General features: G+C 52.7%; 1 protein-coding gene across 1 annotated transcript in view; it reads left to right on the top strand.

Annotated features, from left to right (window-relative positions):
• The first annotated feature begins 4,643 nt into the window (after window positions 1-4,643).
• Window positions 4,644-22,110, top strand: part of Abcc3 (ATP binding cassette subfamily C member 3) — a 45,661-nt gene continuing 28,194 nt past the window's right edge. Inside the window, exons 1-6 of the mRNA XM_015495471.2 lie at window positions 4,644-4,800; window positions 19,142-19,318; window positions 19,645-19,770; window positions 19,979-20,116; window positions 21,133-21,258; window positions 21,467-21,528. Coding sequence (XP_015350957.1) covers window positions 4,756-4,800; window positions 19,142-19,318; window positions 19,645-19,770; window positions 19,979-20,116; window positions 21,133-21,258; window positions 21,467-21,528 — 674 coding nt within the window. The 5' untranslated portion in view covers window positions 4,644-4,755. The remainder of the gene's footprint in view (window positions 4,801-19,141; window positions 19,319-19,644; window positions 19,771-19,978; window positions 20,117-21,132; window positions 21,259-21,466; window positions 21,529-22,110) is intronic.

Genomic DNA, 22,110 nt, shown 5'->3' with positions numbered 1-22,110 from the left:
CTGAGGCTCATATGCAGTCTCTCACTCGCTCCTCAAAACACCCCAGCAAGGGAAGTGCTGTTGCTAGCATTTTCCATGCAACAGTGGGTTCAGAGAGGTTAAGAGACTTGCCCAAGGTCACACATCCATGAAATGGCAGAATTGGGATTGGACCAACCTGCAACCCATGCCAGCCCAGACTGTTCTCATTGTGGAGAAAACAGGCTGAAGGGAAGAACTGTGCTTATAAAACGAAGGGGTGTACAAGTCAGCAAGGGCACCCTTTTCCAAAACAGTCACATTCAGGTTCATAGAAAGGTACATGTGGGTTCCCAGGGTGGCATGCTCAGAGACAGTGGGCCCCACAGCTCCCACCAGCCTTTGGCCACAGTGGGCAATGGAGAGGGGTTTGGATCACAGGGTGAGGGGTCCCTTAGCCCCAGCTATTTGTCCAACAGCTGGCCAAGGCTGTTCTGCAATCCCTGCAGATTCCCAGGCACCACCCTTCCCCGGCAGTTCTGCCCTGAAGTCCAAGGCACCTGCTCTCCTCCTCCCCTCCCACCTTCTTTTCTTTCCTGCCCTCTAGCCCTGCCCCACCCAGGCCTCACCCACTTTTCAAACATCCCTTACCTCCATCTTCACCCCTGGTCCCCACCCACCACATCCTGGTGCCCCATGGCCCGCTTTCCCCTTCACTGGGCCAAGGAAGCAGCCCTAACTGCAGGTTGTTGTGACAGAAGTGCAGTGAGGGCATCAGACGCCAGGTGGCAGCACAAGGCACCCTCACCTGGTGCCACCCAGTGCCCCTCCTGAAGAGGGACCAAGCCAGGGAGAGGATTACAACAGTGATGGACACCTTGTATGGACAGGTGTTCTGTAAAACTCCCCAAAGAAGGAAACAGACTCCCAGAGCCCAGTGAAGGACTTGGGGTAGGGGTGGGGGTTCAGATAGGAATCCTGGCCATCCTAGGACAGAGTCCAGATATTCAATCCCTGTCTAAGGCTGGTGGACTCAGGACTAATCCAGGACAGTGATGGCCAGGAGTAGAAATAGTTCTCAAAGCAGGTTGAGTTGTGCATGGGCTTCCTACTCAGGGGAGGAGGGGCAGAGCAGGGCAGGTCAAGGAGGTGGCTGCTCCAGGAAACCCCAGGAGGGAACTCTGCTAAGAACGCTGAAATTCTGCACGCCTTCGTCCTGGTCCAGGTGTGGGAGCTGCTGGCTTTTGCCCACGGAGCTCATTAATTCTTGCTTTGAAAACTCCAGAATCAGGCGCAGCAGCCAGTGATCGCACATGCATGCCAAATCAGGTCAGGAGCAGGCTGGGTGGAGGGGCAGCCTTGCTGAGGCCCTGAGTGGTCCAGCGGGGCCCCTGCCAGGCTGGGGTCTGAAGGAAACAGACCTCATCACTTGGGGGGAAAGAAGTGAGAGGCAGGTATGAGAGCCTATGCTTAATTTAGGGGTGCTCCAGGCCTTCAAGGGACGAAGGGAGTTAAGGAGAAGCAGGCAATGAAGTAGACAGGAGTTTGCTCCGTCCTGCTGCCCCAGGCCTGTCAGCTCCAACCTGACTTCCCTGAGGCAGATTTTCCTGGGCCTTCCCTTGCTTTCTCTGCTGTCATGCCTGCTCTGGGCTGTGCCTTACCATGAGGTTATCTCGCCATCTCCTTGCCAGGAAATCCCCAGTGCTGAGTCTCCCAGGACACTCACTGCTGAGGGAACTACAGCACTCTGTCAGCTCATTTAGCCTGGAGCTGCAGTGACTTGGGGAGGGAGAATGGGAGGTGGGTTTACTACGGCCTCTCAGTCCCTGTTCTCAACCTGCGCACAGCACTGGTGGAAGCTAAGCCAGACCATCAGTAAATACAATATAGAGAGTGGGGTGGGATGTGTGGAGGAAGGGATGGGATGGGGAGGTCCAAAGAAGGCTTCTGGAAGGGTGGAGGGTCTTGCGTGAAATCTTGAGGGATAAGGAGAGTTTACCATGTACAGGAGGAAGGTGGGCTGTGTGGAGAACATGCTGAGCAGCCTTGAAGGTTGGCCGGGGCAAGAGCCGAGAGTACGGGAAGTACAGTGTGACCTAGGAGCTGCGGCTGGCATTCAGAAGGTGGGGGCTTCTCCTGCCTGTGCCAGGATGGACTCTGTGACCCTGGGCAAGTTGCGGGGTGTCTCAAGGCCTCTGAGTGTTTCACTGGCGAGAAGAACAACCAAAACAATGGCATCCTTAAAACACTTTGCTTATGATTCAAAGGCTGTGTGAAAGGGCCACATTCCATGAGCAGCTATGAAGGCTGAACCCTAATGCTTTAGAGAGATGGGGGGAGGCAAGGGTTGCCAGGGGCACCCACCTTGATCTTAAGAGTCTCCCACCCAGGGCTGCAGCAATGGCAAGATGAAAGCCTAGGGCCAAAAGGGCGGATACGTTAGCCCCAGTGCAGAAGCCAGAACCAAAGGGTCTCCACCCCAAACTGAAGCTCTAACCAGTAGACTGCCTGGCCTATCTTGGGGCCAGAAGGTCCCAGGTGGAACCAGTCTGGTTCCAGGTTCCACATGTCAGGAAGGGAGTCTTCTTGGGGAGTTCACCTCCTGAAGTGCCCTGAGGGAAGGTCCCCAACTCTCCCAAGGGTAAAGTTAACCTTCCTGGTTTATCTGATGCCCGTGGCCCCACAAGCCTAAGAGGAGGAAAGGAGAGGAAGGGAGAGCCCAAGATGGTGGTGGAGAGGCCAAGGAAAAAAGACAGGGGCAGAAGGTGCTGAGAAAGCACAACAGCATCAGCAGAAGACCTAGCAGGAGCGTCCCAGCAGCTCAGGCCATAGAAGGCTGGAACACTGGGGCTGGAGGAGAGTTTAGTGGCCCCTTCCTTGTCCAAGCTGCTCAAAAAAACTGGGTCCCAGAGACATCAAGGAGCTTGCTGAGGTCACAAAGTTTTCAAATGGTACTGCTTGAGGCATGAAGGGGGTTGAAGGTGACTCAGTAGGTCTCTGCCCTTGGGGACCTCTCAGACTGGCAGGGAAGACAGATTCTTCTCAACTAAATATAACTCAAGGCACACTGTGACAAGATGTGGAAGCTCTGTGAAGTGTTTTACCCAGGGAAAGGAGGAAGGAAAGGGTGGGCATAAATAGATGAGTGCAAGGGAAGGGGACAGACAGAAAGAGGGCTGAGAGGTCTTTCTCAGTGGAGGGTCCCCAGTCCAACTGCCTGGGGAGGGAGAGCCTCATTCCCAGCCTTACCACCCATATCGGAGCCTGCCGAGCTCTGTTCTGACAGCCTTCCCTTCTGGTGACTTCCTGCTGGCCACTTCCCCGCTATCTTGCTGACTCCCTTCCACACCTTCTGCTTGGCAGTCAAGGAAGGAGAAACCTTGTTCTGAGAACAAGTGCCAAGGAAGGGACCCCGAGGGGAAACTGGGCAGAGGTGGCAGGCAGGGCCAGGGGAGAGATGAGCCAGGGAAAGAGCTGCCCAGGAGAATTCCTCCTCAACCCTCAAGAAGGGGTGGTGAGTGGCTTCTGGGACCCTGTTAGGGGACAAAGTGTGACTGGAGAAGTGAGAGATGGAGGGATCCTGGCATAACCAAGTGGAGACAGGCCACTGACCCCAAGTCCATTTTTTTTTTAAAGAAAGAGTGAGTGAGAGAGAGAGAGAGAGAGAGAGAGAGAGAGAGAGAGAAATTTTTAGTGTTTATTTTTTAGTTTTCGGCAGACACAACATCTTTGTTTGTATGTGGTGCTGAGGATCGAACCCGGGCCGCACGCATGCCAGGTGAGTGCGCTACCGCTTGAGCCACATCCCCAGCCCCCAAGTCCATTTTACAAATGGGAAATGCGGAGTCTCTGCCCTAGGAAGGGGGTACTGATATAGGGATCTTCTGGGGCTTTACCTGTCCAGCCTGCACCCAGACACCAGGCTGAAAGAAGAAATGAACACATTTGGTGCCTAACTGTGTCAAACAAAGTGCTTTGCATACTTCTACCATTGAATTCTCAGAGAACCCAATGAAGAGGATTCTGCTATGATTATCAGCATTTTACAGACACAAAAGGGGAGGCACAGAGAAACTCTGGGCCAGACCAGGGAGCCACAGAGCCTCAGGAAGCAGCAATTTAAGGGAATCACAGGAGGCCACGATCTAGACGGTGGTGGAAACTCCAATCCCATCCCCACCTCCCTCACTGCACACACCAGTACTGGTGTATTGGTGTCTACCAGTTGTCTCTGTTAACTTGGGGGGAAGGGGTAACCTTCCATTGTCTGAGCCCACAAGCTCTTCCCATTTTCCAGATGAGGAAACTGACATCCAGAGAAGAACTTGACCTTATGAAGAATTTCTTTTAAAGAGGGAGGGTTGCTGAATCCCTCTCCAAGTCTCCCTGGTTCATCAGCCCCCACGGAGTGTTCAGGGTGCGAGGCATGTGTGTGTGCTCTGGTCCCCTGACCCTGGTTGGAAACAAACTCTGCTGTGGGCCCGTCAGCCTCAGGATCTAGAGGAGCAACTCTGGCACAACTCTGGGGCCACTGGAAGGGGCTGTCACTGTGTCCACGACTCTCCATTCCTGCCCCTATAGTCCCGGGAGAGTTGCGATTTCGATTTCGTGGAGGCGCTTTCGCAATCGCAATCGGCAGGGACTGAAGAGCAGGATCCGGACCGCCCAGGTTAGGGCTCGGCTGGGCGGGTCTCCGTGGAGTGCGCAGCGGGGGCGGCTCCCAGAGCCTGCTCTGCGCCTCTCTGCACCGGGCTGCACCGGACCGCGGTTGCCCTCTCGCCGCTGCGCCTCGGCCCAATGGACAGCCTGTGCGGCTCAGGGGAGCTTGGCTCCAAGTTCTGGGTAAGGCGCGGGGCTCAGGGGCCGCTGTGGAGGGGGCCTCCAGGTCCCCTTTTCCTGTCTTAACGCAGAGATTGGCAGATGTCCAGGGACTGGCAGTTTACGGGCCAGCCCTAAGATGGCTTGGGCGCCCGGGAGGGAGCGACGAGGAGCCAAGAATGGAGCGTCGATGGGCCCCCTTGTTCCTGGGTGCCACTGAGACCCCGAATGCTTAGAACTGTACAGAAGTGGCCCTCGTGGAACCTGAAACTAGGGAACTCCACAGTGTCTGGCCACACTGCCCACAACCAGGTCCCACCAACATCAAAACCTGAGGCTTGCCCTGTTCTCCCCTTCCCAGCAGCCTGAAGGACAGGCACAGTGTGAGGCACCCCAGGGATCAGGAAGTGCCCCCACCTGCCTGCTGGCCCCAGCCTCTCTGTCGGTTCACCCCATCCTGCAGAATGAACATTTTGCTCTTAGCCACCTTCCTGGTAAACCCTCCAGCCCCTGATCAATTAACTAGAGTTTAATTGGCCACCCTGCACCTCTGCACTGGGATCCCAGGGCATCCAGAGCCCTTGGTCAACCAGGTATTTTAGAAGCCTGGCCCTGCAGAGCCCCATCCTTTTTGGCAAGAGTTCCTGCCACAATATCTCTGGGCAAAAGCCACCTGGCTGCAGGTCGGTGAGCAGACCATCCTTCCCACTCTGGACTCAGAAGAGAGAAGCAGACCCCACTCTGGAGATAGGCCTTTACAGGTGCAGGACATCAGGATTCCTGAAGTCCAATACTCTCCTTTGACAAATGGAGGCAAAGGGCCCAGAAGTCACCCAGTTCCATGAAGGCAGTATTGGGACAACAAAGGAGGCCTTTGGTGACTTTCCTTTCAAAGACGCCTAGGCTGTTGACCCATGCCACCTAGCACAGTTTGGGTACATTAGGTGTAACTGCCTAAGATCTCTCCCACCAGTTGAGGCAAGTGGGAGATGTGGTCTCCGTTCCAGAGATGGAGCTCAGAGTAAAGTGGCCTATCTGTGGTCATCCCGGGGTTGACTAGCATAGGATAGTCTCAAATCCAGACTCAGAATCCCAATGTGTCTTTTTCCCATTTTGCGTATATGTACGTATATGCCTAGTGTGTACACACACATGTGTGCCTATGTTTGTGTGCTAGGGGTGATGGTGGGATGTTATTCATAAGTATGTGCTATATACCTGTGTATGCATTAGTGTGTGTGTGTGCGTGGGCACACATGCACACACATCAGGAACCACATTCTGGTTTGTTATTTAAGGTGTCTTAGGATGGTATTTAAAATTTTGGATGGATCGAAGGCATTACACAGATTTTTTTTTTTTTTTTTTTAGTACTGGGGATTGAGTCCAGTGGCACATTACCACTGATTTACACCCCCAGACCTTTTTATTTTTTATTTTGAGACAGGATCTTGATAAGTGGCCCAGGCAGCCTTGAACCTGTCATCCTCCTACTTCAGTCTCCTGAGTAGTTGGGGTCACAGGCATGTGCACCACGTTCCAGCTATTACACATGAGTTTTTTCTAAGCTTGGAGCAATGGAGTACCTGTAAAATGTCTTTGAGAATTTCTCTTTTTCTCTGGGTCACTGAAGGGCTAACCAAGATGATAAAACATCTCTGCCACTACCCTTCTTGCTCAGGACCCCATGGCTGGTGTGATCATAGCTCTGTCATGGTGCCAGAGTGACCAGGCAGATGTTGTACCCAAGCCTTAGATGCATGGTCCTCTTATTCCTGGATAACAGTGAAACCCCAAGTGCTTAGAACTGTACAGAGGCAATCCTCATGAAGTCTGGAGCTGGGAAACTCAGGACTCCCTTCCTACATAAAGTTTAAACACCCTTTGTCTCCACCCTTGCACTCAATCTATTGTAGAATCTGAGAGTGTCAGGGCTTGAGAGCCTGAAGCCACTAGCCCAGTCTCTCACGGTAGAAGGATAAAGGTTACACCACAATCAGTTACAATCTAGGTACTGGGGTATGGTGTCTGCCAATCTTGCCATTGCCTGACCGTACACCTTTGAGCCCCTGGCCCCCCTGGGCCCTGAATTTCTTCTTGTTGCTACAGGTACTTTCCCTAAGGGTCTCATCTCAGACCTAGCAGGAGTGACATTATGACTCCCTTACAAGGTCTCTGCTTGATTACCTTAAATGATAAGGAACTACTTCCGTGCACATTCCAATCTGAAAACATCCTCCATCTATCATGTGATCTCCTTGCTCCTGGAAGCTGTTCCTTGCTGTGCCTAGTGTGGCTGGTGTCTGGGGGTGGGTGAGGTCTGCAGAGTAGAGACGAGGAAGGGTCTCAGGCCAAGAGGTTGGAGCCTCAGCTATAGCTATTACCCAAAAACTCTGGGATACTCATTTGTGGCATGCTATTTTGCATCTCATTTGCATGGCGTATCATTCAGATGTACCTACCCTTGAAGCTTAGGGACTGAAGGGACCCACCTAGTGGGAAATGGTTCAGGACAGCGAGGAAGTATCAGAACTGGAAGGGACAGGCAAGAGGAGTGGGGTGTTCAGGCCCTACTTGTTTACTCTGCCAAACCTTTCACTAGCTTATCCTCAGAGCCTTGCTTTCTTACCTGTGAAATGGGGAAATAATTCACCATCTGCTCACCTTGCAAGATTTTTGTGGGGATCCAGTGAGATAGGGAATGAGAAATGATTCTGAGAATCAAGAAACTCTCTTGTGGCTGGCAGGTCCTGGTATTCCTTGGAAGAGGGGGGAGGACAAAGAGAAATGAGGTCATAGGTAATGTAAGAGACTTTGGAAACCTACAAGAAAATGGCTCTTGGGCTGTTGGGGCAGAGGGTCCTATTTCAGCTGTTACTGGGGTCAGGAGACTGATCCTGGCTAAACCCATCAGCTTCAGCCCCAGCCTGCTCTGAGGGTAGGAGACTGGGGAACATCCATGATACCCTGGACATACGCACAAACATCTGGACACACACATATCACACACGCTGCATACATGATTTCTCTATTTCTTTTTAATATCTGTTTCTCTCTCCTCCCTCTGCCCCTGCCCACCCACCACCCCTGGCCTCACAGCAGGTTACCAACATCTCTGAGCATGCCTTGGGAGTTTGTGTGGAAATAAATTCCAAAAGAATGAATTGTAAAAAAAAAAAAAAAAAAGAATGAATTGTATGCTGGGTGTGGTAGCACACACCTTTGAGTCCCTGGCCCCCACTGGGCCCTGAACTTCTTGTTGCTACAGGTACTTCCTCTAAGGCTCTCATCTCAGTCCCAGCTACTTGGGAGGTTAAGTCAGGGGGATCCCAAGTTCCAGGCCAGCCTAGACAACTCAGTGAGACCCTATCTCAAATAAAAACAAAAAAGAGATGGGTGTAGCCCCGTGGTAGAGAGCTTGCCTAGCACGTGTGAGGCCCTGGTTTCCATCTCTAGCATCAAAAAATTTTTAATAAAAAAGGGTATTTTGTGTGATCAAACTAACCCACAACTCGTGAAGGCTGAAATAGCTCTAGAGCAAAGGAGGTCATTGTGAACTTTTACTCTGATCTGCTGTCCCTTTCTTGCAAGTTTACTCTGAACTGAGCAATAGAAGTTGGACAGTACCCAGGGGTGAGGCAAGTACATGGTGGAGGGACCCAGGACTATTTGCTCTCAGGAGGTACCAGCCAATATGCAGAACTAATCATATAACCCCAGGAAACTAAGAAATCCAAAGATCGTGACCATAAAAGCTGTCCAAAAGCCAGGCATGGTGACACACACCTGTAATCTCAGCCGCTTTGGAGGCTGAGCCAGGTGGATCAAGAGTTCAAAGCCAGCCTCAGCAAAAGCAAGGCACTAAGCAACTCAATGAGACCCTGTCTCTAAATAAAATACCAAATAGGCTGGGGATGTGGCTCATTGGTCTAGTGCCCCAGAGTTCAATCACCAGTACCAAAAAAAAAAAAAAAAACTGTCCAAAAAATAGCACTGACTGCCTAATAAGTAGTAAGTTCCCAATGGGGATTTGTTGGTTCCTCCTCTAAGATTTCCAGACTCCTCTTTCCTCAGCTCTCTCACTACACCAGACATCAATTTTCTTAGTGGCAGCTCTTGTTCCAGGCCCATGGGTCCCCCAGTGGTCAGACTCACACAGTAAGGGAAGGTGCCTTCACTGTTGCCTTTGCTGTGTACCCACCCTAGAGAGGCATAAACCCTGGTCTCTTGGAAGCCCATCTCCTTGTGTATCCTCCTGTGCTCTAGCAAGGACCAATTCTGTTGTCCATTAGCTGTGTGCCTTTTGGCAGGTCATTCACCCTCTCTGAGCTCTAGCCAGTCTTAGGTAGGCTCTGGGGCCTCCTTTAAGTGTGGGATTGTACAGTGATGATTCTGGGAGGATGAGCCTAGGCTTGGAGGCCAAGACCATGATGGAGGCCTTCCAAACTTAAGGGCTCTAGGGTATCAGGGTGTCCCAGTATGAGTAGGTAGCAGGTGTGCTTAATGGACAAGGACCATATTTCATGTGTTTGGCTCTCAAATGAAGACAGTGACATGCAAAGCTGTGAGGAAGCTGGAAATGGCAAGGCCCCTGAGGTAGGCAGATGGGTGGGAGGTGGGCACTCCTTAGCCTACGGGGTACCAAAGCTCACCTGCTCCTCTCAGGGATCTAGTCTCACCTGCCAGGTCAGGGACCCTTGGAGTCTCTTCCCTCCATCCTGGAGACATTGAATCTGGTGCTGGAAGGCTTTGACCTTTGAGGAGGAAAATTGGCCCTAGATTGACTTCCCTTGTCCCCCGGACCTGGATTGAAGGCTAGAGACAGGAAAGGAAGTGAGTCAGGCGAGTGGCTTTGCGGAGGGAGCTTTGCCAAGACTGTCTGCTAGCCCCAAACAGGGTCATGGTCTCTGAGCACCATCTGGCCTCCAGGAAGGGCAATCCCAGTCGGGACTAGAGCCAAGCTACTCTGGAGAAGTGCCTGGGCTCTGGTCCCCCAACCCCTACACCATGAGACTGGCGAGGGGGTGGGGGCAGGACCCCTGTAGGAGGGATGAGACTTGGGTCTATCCTTGCTAAGGTGGCTGGACCGCCCTCTTCCCCCACCTAGAGCTGTTCTTGTTTCTGAGGCTAAGTCCAGAGGGTGGGGATGGTGGAGGCAGGGATGGGTGGAGACGGGGCCTAAGCCTGGATTAGATTTCTCCTTCTAATTGGATCTTCAGGTTTCTAGTCCAGGAGCTCCCAGAACCCCTAGTTAGCCTATTACCCAGGTGTTGGCACCTTTCCCTGATCCCAGGGTGGACTGCATGACTAAAAGAGGACTTGCAATGCAGCAGGTGACCTGGATCCAGGTGGAATGTCATGCTGGAGCCCTTCCGGGTATAGAGGAAGCCTTATATAAACCCAGTCAGGGGCTGGAACTCTGAAGCTTCATCACGGGTGTTCAGATTCTATATCAGCCCTGGGTCTCGGGTGTCAGGAACATTACGTGATCATTCTGGCACAGACCTGAGCTCAGTTAACCCATGCCATCATGGGCCAGCAGCCCCTTCCGGGTTGGATTGCCAGTTGGGCCTCTGAGCCACGCATTGGCCCAGCCCTGCCAATGTGGGGCCTCCCGGGTCCTTCCTCCCAGAGGCTTCCTGTTTCAGCCAGGATGGCTCAGTGGGGGTAGATGGGGATCAGGGCCGCCCCTTCCTTTTCTGCACCTCCTTTGCTGCCGAGATAAATGATCTTGTCAGTCAATTCCCAGCCACAATCTGCAACCTCAGGAACTGCCCAGCATCAGTGGCTCCCCCCTCCCTCCACCACACAGGATTAAGGAAATAATGAATCTTCTCATGACAGGGCCTGTCAGCAGGCTGGGGCCCCGGGGCTGGGAAGTCCCTGGCAGAGCTGCAGAGGGCTCCGGGGTCCTCACCCCACCTGCTGTGGGTGTGAGTCTGCAGGGATTTTGGCTGAGTGCCAGTGAACAGGCATCTGCCACATGGTCCATGATAGGTGCTGGACCTTCCGCCTTATCAGCCCCATCCAGCTGTTTAATCGCTGCACTAAGGAAGCCACGGTTGCTGTGGAAACCGTGTGGGCGACGATGGATCGGGGGCTGTGGGCCCAGTGCCTGCCTCCCAGCTGCTGCCCTTCAGACCAGCAATGGCAGGGAGGGCTTCAGGAGCCCTAATCCATTCTGCCTTGAAGGGTTTCAGTGGGGGAATGTTATGGGGTCCAGGAAACGACCTTCACGGACCCCGTCCTTGCCTTCACTTATCTACTTAACTTTCTCTGGACTAGAGGCCCCTTGGATTGCCTGGCCCTTGGCCTTGATGCTGGGGGAGAGAGGAGCGTGCTCTGCTCCTGGGCAAGAAGCTGCCCCATGCTGAGACAGGGGCACCCTCATTCATTCCTTTGTTTATTTGTTCTTTGGTTCAACAAATTCGTATTGCATGCCTTCTCTGTGCCAGAGGCTGCTCCCCACTCAGAGCTTCATGGTCAACAGAAGATATCCTTAAAAAAAATTAAAAAAAAACTGTCCCCCAAGAAGAGAATGCATATTCTAGTGGGAGGAGGAGAAAAAACAGACAGGTAATAAGGAACTCAATTATATGGGATGAGAGGAAGTATAAGAGCTATGGGGGAAATAGAATAGGTTAAGAGGGCTGGGGGCTGGGGATCTAGCTCAGTTGGTAGAGTGCTTGCCTCACATGCACAAGGCCCTGGGTTCAAACCCCAACACTTCAAAAAGAGAGGGAGAGAGAGAGGGAGGGAGGGAGGGGGTAGGGAGTGAGCTACAACTGAAATTGGGAACATGAAGGCAGAACTCCTTGAAAGGGCTTCATCTGGGGCAGAAGCAGGCATGGAGTGTCTGAAGATCAGCACCGAGGCCAGGGCGCTGGGATGAGCCGAGAGAGGGGAGTTGGGGAGATGAGGTGAGCCTGGTGAGGGTGCTGATAACAGGGTCCAGATGAGGCCTTCACTTCAGCCTTTTTTTTCACTCTGAGGGACAGAGAGCCCTTGGTGGGTTTGGACCAAAGGAATGACATAGTCGTGTAGCCTGTCTTAGGCTTCCGAAAGGTCTTTCTTTAGCTGCTGTGCTAGAAAAGACAGAAGGGCACGTGGCAGGAAGAGCATGGGGAGGACTGTGGAAATAATCTGAGTGGGAGAGTGGAGGTGGGGAGCCGCAGGCCAGGTAAGGCTGCCTTTTATAGATAAGAACAGTGGACTATAGCACTGCCGTGGAGTTCAACCAAAGAATTCGAAGGTAGAGTGGACAGTGTTTGCTGAGGGATTGGGTGCGGGGTATGAGAGAAAGAGACAAAAGGGACGAGCCTGCAGAGTCGGGCCTGGGGGAGAGAAGAAAGGAGGGAAAGTCGCCATTCATGGAGCTGGGCAGGCTGCAGGGGAGGGGATGGTCCCATTCTGGACCTGTCCTATAAGACATGTCCCACAGATGTCCTAACAAGGGCTCTGGCGTGAACAATGGAGAGACACAGGCGTGGGCAAGTACCTGCTGCATCCTGGGGATGCCCGGCCTCGCCCAGTTGGGTCTTATTTATCTAAAGGAAAGGAGTCAGCCAGGCACCAGGGCATATGCCTGTAATCCCAGTGACTCAGGAGGCTGAAGCAGGAGGATCAAAAGTTCAAGGCCAGCCTTAGCAATTTAGCAAGGCCCTAAGCAACTTAGTGAGACCCTGCCTCAAAATTAAAAATAAAAAGGGCTGGGGGTGGGGTTCAGTTGTAAAGCACCCCTGGGATTGAGCCCCAGTACCAAATAAGTAAACAAAGGAGCCCAGGCTGATCACCCTGAGGTCAAAGCAGCCATCCTGTCCTCACACCCCCAAAGTCCCTTGGCCATGGCCACAATGTCAGCCTCCGTGAAATGAAGCTTGATGTTCCCCCACGGGGGGGGGGCGCTGCCTTGTTAGGTCCAGATGCTGTGCAGCTCATTCTCTGCCCCCTGAGGAAGTGTCTGGGGAGCTGTCCTCACTCCTATTACTGGCACGGGGACACAGGTTGAAGGAGCTGATCCCAGTCACGTGACTCTGGAATAGTGGAATGGAGCCATACTGGGCCCTCCACTGGAGCACTGGGTTTTCTTGTGACCACTTCCTACCGGCCTAAAAGAAAATCAGCCACCCACCCTCCTGGCCAGAAAGCAATTCCCATCCTGCCCTCACACTGGGACTCCAGCCCCTACCCACACCGTCCCTGTCAGTCATTGCAGCTTCTGGGCTGCTCCAGCCTATGGGCCCTGTGCTGGGAGTTGGAGGGTGTGGGGCAGCACAGGCACCAAGCAGGAGGGGAACACCCTCCAGTTGTGGGAGAGAGCATGTGTTTACATACACAGGCCCTGGTGACATTGCATCACAGAGCCAGGTGGCCTATCCCAGCCCCATGCTGTCAGGTGTCCTTGAACCTGCTGCCACTTTTTCATAAACAAGGTCCCTCTGTTAAATACCTCTGGAAATTGTTCTGGGGCAACAAGCGGATGATACTCATGTCAGTGTGATAAAGGCCATCTGGGACACAGAAAGGGAAAGTCAGACCTGGGGTGCCCCAGAGAGGCTTCCTGTGGGAGGTGAGGCCCAGAGACCTGATGGTCTGAGTTAGGGTAGCCCAGGGACAGGCTCTCTGGGTGGGGCCACCCACTGATGGTGGAATGGATCCAACAGCCAGGCCGTTCACACAGGGGAGCCCCGTGCAGGAATGAAGATGGGTGATCTGCCCTCACATGCACCCTCCAGAATGCCCCCCACATGATGTCAGGGAAGGAAAGCCAGACAGGAAGGCTGCGTACCAACCGTATCCAAACTGGGCAAAATTGATCCAAAATTGATCAGGATGGGGGTTCCCACTGGGGTAGGCAGGGACTGGGTAGGGGACAAGAGCTGCTTCTGCCAGCAGTGTTCTGTCTCTTGCTGGTGATGCTAGTTACACAGTTGAAGTCCTGTGGGTGAAGATTTGTGGACATGTACACTTCAGATGTGTGTACTTTTCTGCGCAGTGGTGCATGCCTGTAATCCCAGTGGCTTGGGAGGCTGAGGCAGGAGGATCACAAGTTCAAAGCCAGCCTCAGCAACTTAGAGAGGCCCTGAGCAACTCAGCAAGACCCTGTCTCTAAATAAAAAACAAAAAGGGCTGGGGATGTGGCTCAGTGGTTAAGCACCACTGAGGGCAATTCCTAGTACCCAAGGGGGTAATTGGATGAGGCCAGATTAGCTCTGTCTGTTTTTCCTTCCTCCTAGAGGTCTTGACCAGGTCTCGTGGTAGACCCAGTTCTCTGACCACCATTGAAGGCTCAGCAAGAATGCGTGTGTGCTTGGTTCTCAGAGTTTGAGGAAATACCAAGTACTTGATAGACCTCTGGGATATAAGATGCACACACAGGGGCTGGGGTTGGCTGCAGGGAAGGGATTAGTGGGAAGGAAGGAGGGAGGAGAAGCCTAAGGGGCCTCAGGGTGGATGCTGGGACTTGGCTCCACCAGCAGCCTGAGACACTGCAGGTTTGCGGGCACGTGGCAAGGGGCACAAAGCCGTGCTTCAGAAAGGGTCATTCTGCAGCAGTGGCCGGGGCAGTGGGGGTAGAGGGCTACCCGGATGGGATTAAGAAAGGAAGGCAGTCTGCAGAAAGGGAAGCAGCCTATGCAGGCCAGTTCCCTTTCCCGGGATATTTTGTTAAGATGGAGAACTCAGCCCACAGAGTTCAGCAGTTCATAGCCTGGTGCAGTGGCATATGCCTGTGATCCAGCTACCCGGCAGGCTGAGGCAGATAGAGGATGGAAGGTTGAGGCCATTCTCGACCACTTAGTGAGACCCTATCTCGAAATTTAAAAACAAAAGGGGGTAGGTTTGGCCAGGCACAGTGGCACATGCCTGTAATCTTAGTGAGTTGTGAGGCTGAAACAGGAGGATTGCAAGTTCCTGGCCAGTCTGGGTAATTTAGCAAGACTGTTTCAAAATAAAGAGCTGTGGGGATGTAGCTCAGCGGTAAAGCGCCCCCTGTGTTCAATCTCCAGTACTGCAAGGAAAAAGAAAGTCCACATAGACCATTTGAAGCCAGCTGGGGGCTGTAAACACTGTGGGAAGATGCGTAGACTTTGTCTTCTAGACAGTAGGAAGCCGCAGAAGGTTTAGAGGGAAGGTACAGTATCATCCTTTTGTTAATTAATTCATTTCTTCAATAAATATTTAACTTAACTTATTTAAGCAACCTTTTCTGAGCACCTACTATGTGCGAGGCACCCTTTTAGGGTGCCTAAGTAGTTAGGATACATCAATAAATGAAATAGGGTTCTTTCCTTCAAGGATATTACATGTGGTAGGAGGAGATGAAAGAAAATATAATAAATGAGTAAATTATATAGCATGTTAGGTGGTAGGTGCTATAGAGAAAGAAAGAACAGAGAAGGCCAAGCATTGGGAAAACTTGCATGGGCTACTGGTGGCAGCATTAAACAGGGTGGTCAGAGAGGCCTTGTTGAAGAAGAAATAATGAAGCATGTATGGGAAGAGTGTTCCAGAGAAAGAGACCCTACTGTGTAAAGACCCTGAGGCAGGAACCCGCCTTGTGTGTGCTCAGGAATAACAAGGTCAATGGCTAGAATGAAGCAGTAGAGGCAATGGGAGAAGCCATGGGTCAGGAGGAAAGGACACTGTGCAGGTCCCTGTAGGCTATTATAAGATGTGTAGAGTGGAGGTGTCCAGTTGACCAGTGGATCTGAGGAGTAGTAAACTGGAGAGATACACGTGGAAGTCACTAGAATATCAATGGTACATTGGGACGAGCCTGGGAGAAGTAGCTCAGCAGTAAAGCGCCCCCTGTGTTCAATCCTCAGTACTGCAAGAAAAAAAGAGGTATGAGAGGTGCTGAACCCTTCAAGTTCAGATCATCCAGAACAGATGAGAGAGAGCACCGAGGGGATGTGTGCAGATAGAGGAGGAGGAGAAGGGAAAAGGACTAAACCCCAGGGCACTCTCACACTAAGAGGGGAGCCAGTGACACAGGACCAGGACCAGGGATGAAGGAGAAGACCAGGGTCAGGTCCTCGAGATCCCATGGTAACTGCTCATGAAGAGATGAGCACCAGGGCTGGTATTTTGGTGAGGGGCTAGGTGGGAGGTATAATTTTCCCCAGGTTATCCATAAAGAAACCAAGGTGGGGCTGGGGATGTGGCTCAAGCGGTAGCGCGCTTGCCTGGCATGCGTGTGGCCCAGGTTCGATCCTTAGCACCACATACAAACAAAGATGTTGTGTCTGCCGAAAACTGAAAAATAAATATTGAAATTAAAAAAAAAAAAGAAACCAAGGTGCAGAGAGGGGAGGGTTTAAGCACCTTGTCCACAGCTTACTTTTTTTTTTTTTTTTTGTATTATGGATTGACCCCAGGGGTCACTGTACACTGAGCTACACCCCCCAGCCCCCTTTTTTTATTATTTTGAGACAGAGTCTCTTGCTAAGTTGCCCAGGTGCGCCTCCAACTCCTCATCCTCCTGCCTCCTCCTTCTCCTCGGGCATTGCTGGGATTATCTACCATCCTGCGCCACAGCACCCAAGGTCATAGCTCTCAAAAGAGGAGAAGAAGCCAGGACTCAAACACCTGCCCATCCAGCTGTTATTCTTTCACCAAGAATCCACAGGGCCTAGTGTCCCATGGGTGTCTGGATGGCTGGGAGAATGATGGTGCCCTTGGCAGAGTCAGGCAAGGCCAGGGGAGGGGCCGGTCCTGGCGGGAGTGAATGAGCTGAGCTGTGAGAGGTGTTGAACACCAGGGACTGGGGACAGATGGGAAGCCATCTGAGAGGGGCCAAGACTCAGGAGGGCATCCGGACTGTTGCTGTGGATATGGGACTCGGTGCAATCTGTGAGTGGTGATGGGAGAGAGCCCAGGCCGAGGGAGGAACCTGGGGACTGGGGCTGGTGTGCACAGGGCCCGCTGGGAGGAAGAAGAGACAGGTCAAGAAATGCTTGCCACCCTGTTGCAGGGGGAATCCTGCTCGAAGGCTGAGGGGGGCCTATTTGATTTGCAGTTGAAGGGACTTCTGGTTCTAGAGGGTGGACTGAACATGGGACTTTATCCCCAGGCCTTCCTGATTTTCCACTTGAATAACAGTAAACAATACAAGATTCAATCCTGTAAGTCGAGAGAACAACACCTTGGGAAAGGGAGACAGTGGAAACCAATATCCATACAGGTCAGGAAAAGCTCAGGATTTAGAGGGCTGCAGAAGCGGGAGCAGGTGGGGAGTAGGGTGGAAAGCAGGGGCTGGTGGGGAGAATGTGTAAGGATAAGTTGGACATCCACGCTGCTTCCCCACCCCAGGCCAGACCAGCCCCAGCCACCTCCTAGAAGACCTGGAGGTGTTCAGTGCAGATCTACACACTGCAGGATGGAGCCCCCAGCCTCATACTCAAATTGGCCCCAGAAAAAAAGACCTTCAGATTCTGCCAGTTGGGGAGGGACTCTTCTCTAAATGACCAGGTTTCTCCTTGATCACTGTGCAAACTAAGCCCCGCACAGCCTGCAAGGTGCCTGTCTGCTCTTTGGTGACTCATTCAGAAGTAGTGAGACAGTCAAGCGTGAAGAACCACCGCAAATTGGGGAACCTCCAATTTGAATGACAGAAACCAAACCATCAGAGAAACAGAAAAAAGGGAAAAAGAGATTTACATGCAGGTAGAACTTGGGTAAAAATTAAAATGATAGTCATTTAATCAGCACAGAAGATAAGTGATCATATCCTCAGGCAACGGATGGTTCCAGGTGGATGGGATTATGGGTGGTTTTTCTTATTATTTGTTCATATTTTCTGAGTTTTCTGTAAAGAACATGTAATGCTTTGTAAGAAGGTGGAGGTGGGAAGATCAGTACATCAGCAGCCTTGGAGGAAACAATCGCAATGAAGCAGGTGTCTATTAGTGAATTTATTTCCCCAATATTTTCCAAAAATATTCTTAAGTGTAGTTATTTCGACGTTTTGTTTTAGGTTTTGATACTGGGGGTCGAAGCCAGGGGCACTTTACCATTGAGCTACATCCCCAGTCTTTTTATTTTTTATTTTGAGATAGGGTCTAGGTGTAGCTATGATCCAAGAGAGGTGCCAGGAGGGTGACCGGGAGGGGACCTATCATACTGCTGTGTCCAAGATGGAGCAGTTTCCCACGATGTGGACATTCAGGACAGCCCAGCCCAGCCAGGGATGGTGGGTCACCCTAGCTTTGTAACTTGCAAAGATCTCCCCACCTCCTCTTCTTCCTATGAATCGCATGCCAACACAGTAAGACAGTTAGGGCTGGGGGAGAGGGGCACCCCCATTGTAAAGGCAACTAAGACTCAGAAAAGCCCTTACCTGTGGCCACCTGAAGAGGAAGGGGGCTTTGAAACTATGGAAATGTTGCTTTGATAAAATTTAAAATTGGGCTGGGGATGTGGCTCAGGAGAAGCCTGCTTGCCTAACATGTACTCAATCCTCAGCACCACGCAAAAAAAGAAAAAAGAGTCGGTATCTAGAATGACAGACAGCAGATCAGCCTGGGAGGGGTGAACAGCAAAGGGGCACAAGCGAACTTGTAGATGATGCAAAACACTGTGGCAGTGTTTTGCAGGCATATGCAAATGTCAAATTCATTGAAGTCATTTATTGTTGATTGATTGATGGATATGGGGATTGAACCCAGGGGCACACTCTTCCACTAAGCTATATCCCCAGTCCTTTTATTTTTATTTATTTATTTATTTATTTATTTATTTATTTATTTATTTATTTATTTTAGGGGTACCAGGGATTGAACTCAGGGGTACTTGACCACTGAGCCACATCCTCAGCCCTATTTTGTATTTTTTTTAGAGACAGGGTCTCACTGAGTTGCTTAGCACCTCACCTTTGCTAAGGCTGGCTTTGAACTCACGATCCTCCTGTCTCCACCTCCAGAGCCACTGAGATTACAGGCATGCACCACCGATCCCAGCCCCCTTTTATTTTTTGAGACAGGGCCTCACTAAGTTGCTGAGGCTGGCCTTGAATTTGAGATCCTCCTGCCTTAGCCTCCCAATTCACTGGAATTATACAGGTGTGTGCCCCTGCAGGAAGGGCACATTCAAGTCGTACACTTTAAATGGGTATAGTTTATTGCACTTAAATTTTACCTTAATTAGAGAGGGAAATGAGGAAATGGGGGCAACCACATCCTCCCTGGAAGGCTCAACCTCTGGGCAGCACCTGCTCAGATGCTTGCTCAGACTCTTATCCTCACCTATCCTCTGGTCCATCCCCACCCTAGATGGATGGAGTGTCTCCTGGTCCAGCCACCTCCCTGAAGGAGACCCAGTTCCTCAGGAGGCTGCCACAGCACTGAATTGTTCTCTCTGTCTCCAGGACACCAACCTGTCAGTGTACACAGACAATCCAGACCTCACATCCTGTTTCCAGAACTCCCTGCTGGCCTGGGTACCCTGCATCTACCTGTGGGCTGCCCTACCCTGCTACCTGCTCTACCTGAAGTACCACCGACGTGGCTACATCGTCCTCTCGCACCTGTCCAGGCTCAAGACGGTCAGGGGCTCAGGGTTGTCCTCCTGGTGGGGCTGGGACCTGAGGGGAGTCTGCTTCTAATAACCCCACCCCCTCCACGGCTGGAGCAGGTTCCCAGCCTCACCTGCCCTTCCTGCAGCCAACTGGGACATTCCCTGCTTGGGGAAGTTCTAGCAAGTTCACCAACAACAGAGCTTCCCATCCCACCCCCAAGAAGCTTCTGGGCCAGGGCCCCTCCCAGCCCTCAGAGCCAGGGCCAGGCCCAGACTCCTAAAGGCTTCAGAAACAAGACCCCTTCCCAGCAGGGACAGTTCCTGTCTCTAAGGAGTCTTCTGCCCTGTTCACAGGCCCTGGCCATCGTGCTGTGGTGCATCTCCTGGGCGGACCTCTTCTACTCCTTCCATGGCCTGGTCCATGGCTTGGCCCCTGCACCTGTCTTCTTCATTAGCCCCCTGGTGGTGGGGATCACCATGGTCAGTGTGGGACCCAGGAGGGGGGTGGGGAGGTCTCCAGCGGGTTGTGGATTTTGATGGGGGACCCGTGGGCCCTGAGGAGAGGGTTGGACACCGGAGACTCAGGAAAACGTAGGGATGACTCCAGAAACATCAGGCCATGTGGAGTGGGGAGGAATGGTCCAGATGTGTGTGCTCTGGCCGAGCCTCCCCCACCCTCCCTGCACAGTTGCTGGCTACCCTGCTGATCCAGTACGAGCGGCTGCGGGGGGTGCAGTCCTCGGGGGTCCTCATCGTCTTCTGGTTCCTGTGTGTAGTCTGTGCCATCATTCCCTTCCGCTCCAAGATCCTTTCAGCCATAGCAGAGGTAAGGGGCACCAAGGGGGCAATCCTGCCAGGTCTAGCCCTGGGTGGGGGGCCTCAGAGTTCAAGGTCACTGCTGAGTTCCAGGCCCCCTCTGCTACCCCTCCCCTCTCCCATGACCTCCTCCTTTCAACACTTTCCATGTCGCCCTCTGCTTGCTGCATCTCTGCCTGGAAGCAGGCAGGAGACGGGAAGATGGTATAATGCAGGGAAATGGGTCAAAGATGTGCCACTGATGGATGCTCTTGGGAGCTCAGGGAGCCATTCCATAGCCCCCATTGCCAAGTGCAATGTTCAGCGTGGGTATCAGTCATCGTCTGGGTCATGAACACATGTACATAAAGAGTTCCCCTATCCAGAAATCCCAATCATTTGTTCTCCTTCCTCGCCCTAATTCAGTTCCTGGCCTCTCTCTTGATCTATGGTAGTGGGGGGTGGGGGATGGAACATTGGGGTCAGTCTAGTGCCCCTCATTTCTTCCTCTCAGAGGGAGGCAGACAAGTAGAGTAGCTAGGAGCACAGGCTCTGAACGGTCCGCTGACCCCCAGTGTGATCTTGGGTAAGTTGCTGAACCGTTTGTGGCCTCATGGCAGAACGGGCATCCAAATTTTCCTGAGCTGGGCCTGGTGGCACATGCCTGTAATCCCAGCCACTTGGGAGGCTGAAGAGAATCACAAGTTTGAGGCCGGCCTGGGCAACTGAACAAGACTCTTTCTCAGAATAAAAAAAGGGTTAGGGTGTGGGGGTGTGGCTCAGTGGTAGCCCACCCCTGGGTTCAATCCCCAGCACTGCCATAAGCGCTCCTGACTATGGGTTGTCATCCTAGTTAGACAAGCAGGATGCCTGGACCAGGGCAGGTCCTCACCAGGCCACAGTCCCTGTCATCCTTTTATACCTCTTGGAATCCTGAGTGGGGACCTGGAGCACCCATCCCCGACCTCGGGCTTCCTCCTACCCAGAGGAACTCAGGGCGCTGGGCCTCTCTGGAGCTTCTGACCCCCGCCCCACTCTCCCCTCCAGGGCAAGATCTCAGACCCTTTCCGCTTCACCACCTTCTACATCTACTTTGCCCTGGTGCTCTCCGCCTTCATTGTGTCCTGCTTCAATGAGAAGCCACCATTTTTCTCCCCAAAGAATGACAACTCTGTGAGTTTACCAGGGAGAGTGTGGGAGCCCTGCAGGGCCCGGCGCTTACAGCAGCCCCCAGCCCTTCCTACCCCTTCCCAAGGGGGAGATACCATCTCCACAACAGGGCTGGGAGTGGGAGGGAGCAAGGGCCATCCCTGCCTCTACTGTGCTTTTAAAGGCTGACGGGCACTCCTGACTCCCCCTATCCTATTCTCCCACCTTCTAGAACCCCTGCCCCGAGGCCCGTGCTGGCTTCCTCTCCCGCCTGTCTTTCGAGTGGTTCACAAAGTGAGTTGGCTCTTTCTCCAGCCTGGGCCAGAGGGAGGGGAGTGAGGGGAGGTGAGAGTGGGAAAAGGAAGCAGACCAGAGAAGTCCAGGGACCTGCGCAGTTGGGCTGGCCCCCTCCCCCATACCCGCACCCCAGTGGGCATATCGTAGATGAGAACAGGCTGCAGGTCTGTTTGGGCTGGGTGCTAAGTGGGGAGGCCAGGTCAGTCCCAGCTTGGCTCCCAGGCTCCAGGCCAGCCCTGCATCTGGCAGGCCGCAGAGATGATGAGCCCAGGGGGCTGAAAGGAGATTGTAATTAGTTCTGAGCTGTTCCATCTGGGATAAGCTTGCAGCCTGTCATCTCCTTGGCTGCCCCTCTGAGCAGCTTGAGTGGGACAATTGTGTCTGTGACCTGGGTGACAATTCATCAGCCACACGGCACTGAGGAAGCACCTGAGGCTGGACTGAGTCTACCCCACACCTTGTTGTCATCCAGCTGCAGCCTGTGTGGGTTTCATCACCAGGGCCGGAGGGGGGGAGCGGGGGGGGGGAGTGAGGTGAGCAGATGGGGGCACCTGGGGGCAGGGGGAAAGGGAGAGGGGG

The sequence above is a fragment of the Marmota marmota genome, unplaced genomic scaffold (assembly GCF_001458135.2).
Source record: "Marmota marmota marmota unplaced genomic scaffold, marMar, whole genome shotgun sequence".
Lineage (NCBI taxonomy): Eukaryota > Metazoa > Chordata > Mammalia > Rodentia > Sciuridae > Marmota > Marmota marmota.
Note: the sequence above shows the minus strand (reverse complement) of the source record. Positions and strands in the feature narration are given on the sequence as shown.